At 50.8% G+C, this 1,838-nt stretch overlaps 1 protein-coding gene across 2 annotated transcripts in view; it reads left to right on the top strand.

Annotated features, from left to right (window-relative positions):
* The window catches only part of rpp25l (ribonuclease P/MRP 25 subunit-like), a 5,406-nt gene extending 4,050 nt beyond the window's left edge, over positions 1-1,356 (top strand). For both annotated transcript variants that reach the window (XM_007543535.2, XM_007543536.2), the window contains one exon: positions 448-1,356. In XM_007543535.2, coding sequence (XP_007543597.1) covers positions 448-1,056 — 609 coding nt within the window. In that variant the 3' untranslated portion in view covers positions 1,057-1,356. The remainder of the gene's footprint in view (positions 1-447) is intronic.
* Positions 1,357-1,838: the final 482 nt, after the last annotated feature.

The raw sequence follows: 1,838 nt of genomic DNA, 5'->3' as shown, positions 1-1,838 counted from the left end.
TAGCCTCTGTGTTGCTACGCTTAGCCTCTGTGTTGCTACGCTTAGCCTCTGTGTTGCTACATGTAGTGACAGTTCCAGTCAGCAGAACCTTGTTACTCAGTTCGTCCGTTCTCAATGAATCCTTTTAAACGCTGATAGTCTGCATCAACATGGATTCAAGTGGAGGAACTGTTCCTGCTCTCCAGGTGGTGAGGGTTAGGGGTGGGGTTAGGTGAGCGTTGGCCGGCGGTCAGAGCAGCTTGCTTCCTCTCTGTCTCATACGGTTGATCCCCACAGCAGCCATTTTGTCTATGTATCTTTCTCTGCATTTCCTACCAAGATGGCGCGGATCACTTCTGGTGTGTTTCATGTTATTTTAGGTGTTTATATTTGTCCTCATGCCAGCTTGGTACTCTGGGAGCCCCCTGGTGGTGTGAGCTTGATCTGACGGTTTGGTTCTGGTTCCAGATGGAGAACTACAGCCGGGCCCGGGTCGTGGAGCAGCCGTGCGTCTCTCCGTTCGCCGGGCTTCCCGCCGACACGCCGGAGGTCCGGGTCAGAGACGGCAGCAAGATCCGGAACCTGCTGCGCTTCGCCCTGAGCCGGCTGGAGGTCGGGCTGGGCCGGGCCCAGGAGGAGGGGGAGGAGCCCGGTCCCAGCCCCGGTCCGGCCTGCAGTCAGCTGCTGTTCAGCGCCAGCGGCCGGGCCGTTTCCAAGGCGATCACCTGCGCGGAGGTGGTGAAGCGGCGCCTGAAGGGGCTGCACCAGCTGACCCGGCTGGCCCAGTCCACGGTTCTGGAGGTGTGGGAGCCGCTGGAGGCCGGCGCCGGCTTGGACAGTCTGACCGTCAGCAGGAAACTGCCGGCCGTCTGGATCCTGCTGTCCCGGGAGCCGCTGGACCCGGAGCAGCCCGGCTACCAGGCGCCGGGTCGCTATGACGCCCTGTGGGCCCCGGAGGGTGCCAGCGGGCCAGGGCCCCGCACCGGGCCCCGCAGGAGGAGAGGAGGAGGAGGAGGAAGAGGGAGGGGCTCCGGCAGACACACCGGCCGCTCCAGAGAGCCTGGCAAAGGACAGTAGAGGTTTCCATAGCAACTTGACAGGAAGTGACTCCATGTTTAAGTTCACGTCCAGCTTGATGTTTTGATTTAATAAAGTTCAGCAGGAGAAAGTATTCACACCCTGCTGACTTCAAACCATCCTGGTTTTTACTGGGGAACTTTGTGACAAGCTGAAGCTAAAAAGTGTGGCCTGCTTCTCCATTTTTTTATTCATTTCAAGTCCAGTTTGATATTTTTTGTTCCATCATGATTTAATCAAGATTTACTGAAACTGCCTCCATCTGTGAAAAAGTATTCACACCCTTTAACATTAAACTGTCCTGTTTTTGTGAGAAAAAAATCTGAAAAGTGCAGCATGCTTCTCTACTTTTTACTAATTTCACCTTTATTTATATGATCTGACTGATCTCATTTACAAACAGCAACTAAACAATGAAAATGAGTTCCTTTACTCTGATACTCTAAAATGAAACCTGATAACTTTCCCTCAGCAGCTGCAGTAACATCGTATCTTCACTTTAAATGTACTTTCAGGAGTAGTTTCATTCTGCTGTACTTTTTATTTTTACTTGAGTAATATTAAGTATTACTGCTCTTAATTGATAAAAATTTGTGGATATATTAAATGAAAACATGTTTTTTTCCAACATGGACAGCAGGGGTCACCAACACGGCGCCGCCCTGTGGAGCAAGTTCTAAAAATAGCCACTGTCACCAGGGAGCACTGCCAAAAAGACGTTTTTACCTTGAAATAATATTAGTTTATGTTTAGAATTACAAAGTGAATTATAAAGAAGTTTA

Source organism: Poecilia formosa, unplaced genomic scaffold (assembly GCF_000485575.1).
Source record: "Poecilia formosa unplaced genomic scaffold, Poecilia_formosa-5.1.2 Scaffold844, whole genome shotgun sequence".
NCBI lineage: Eukaryota > Metazoa > Chordata > Actinopteri > Cyprinodontiformes > Poeciliidae > Poecilia > Poecilia formosa.
The sequence above is the reverse complement of the archived record's forward strand: the minus strand, read 5'-3'. Positions and strand labels throughout refer to the sequence as shown.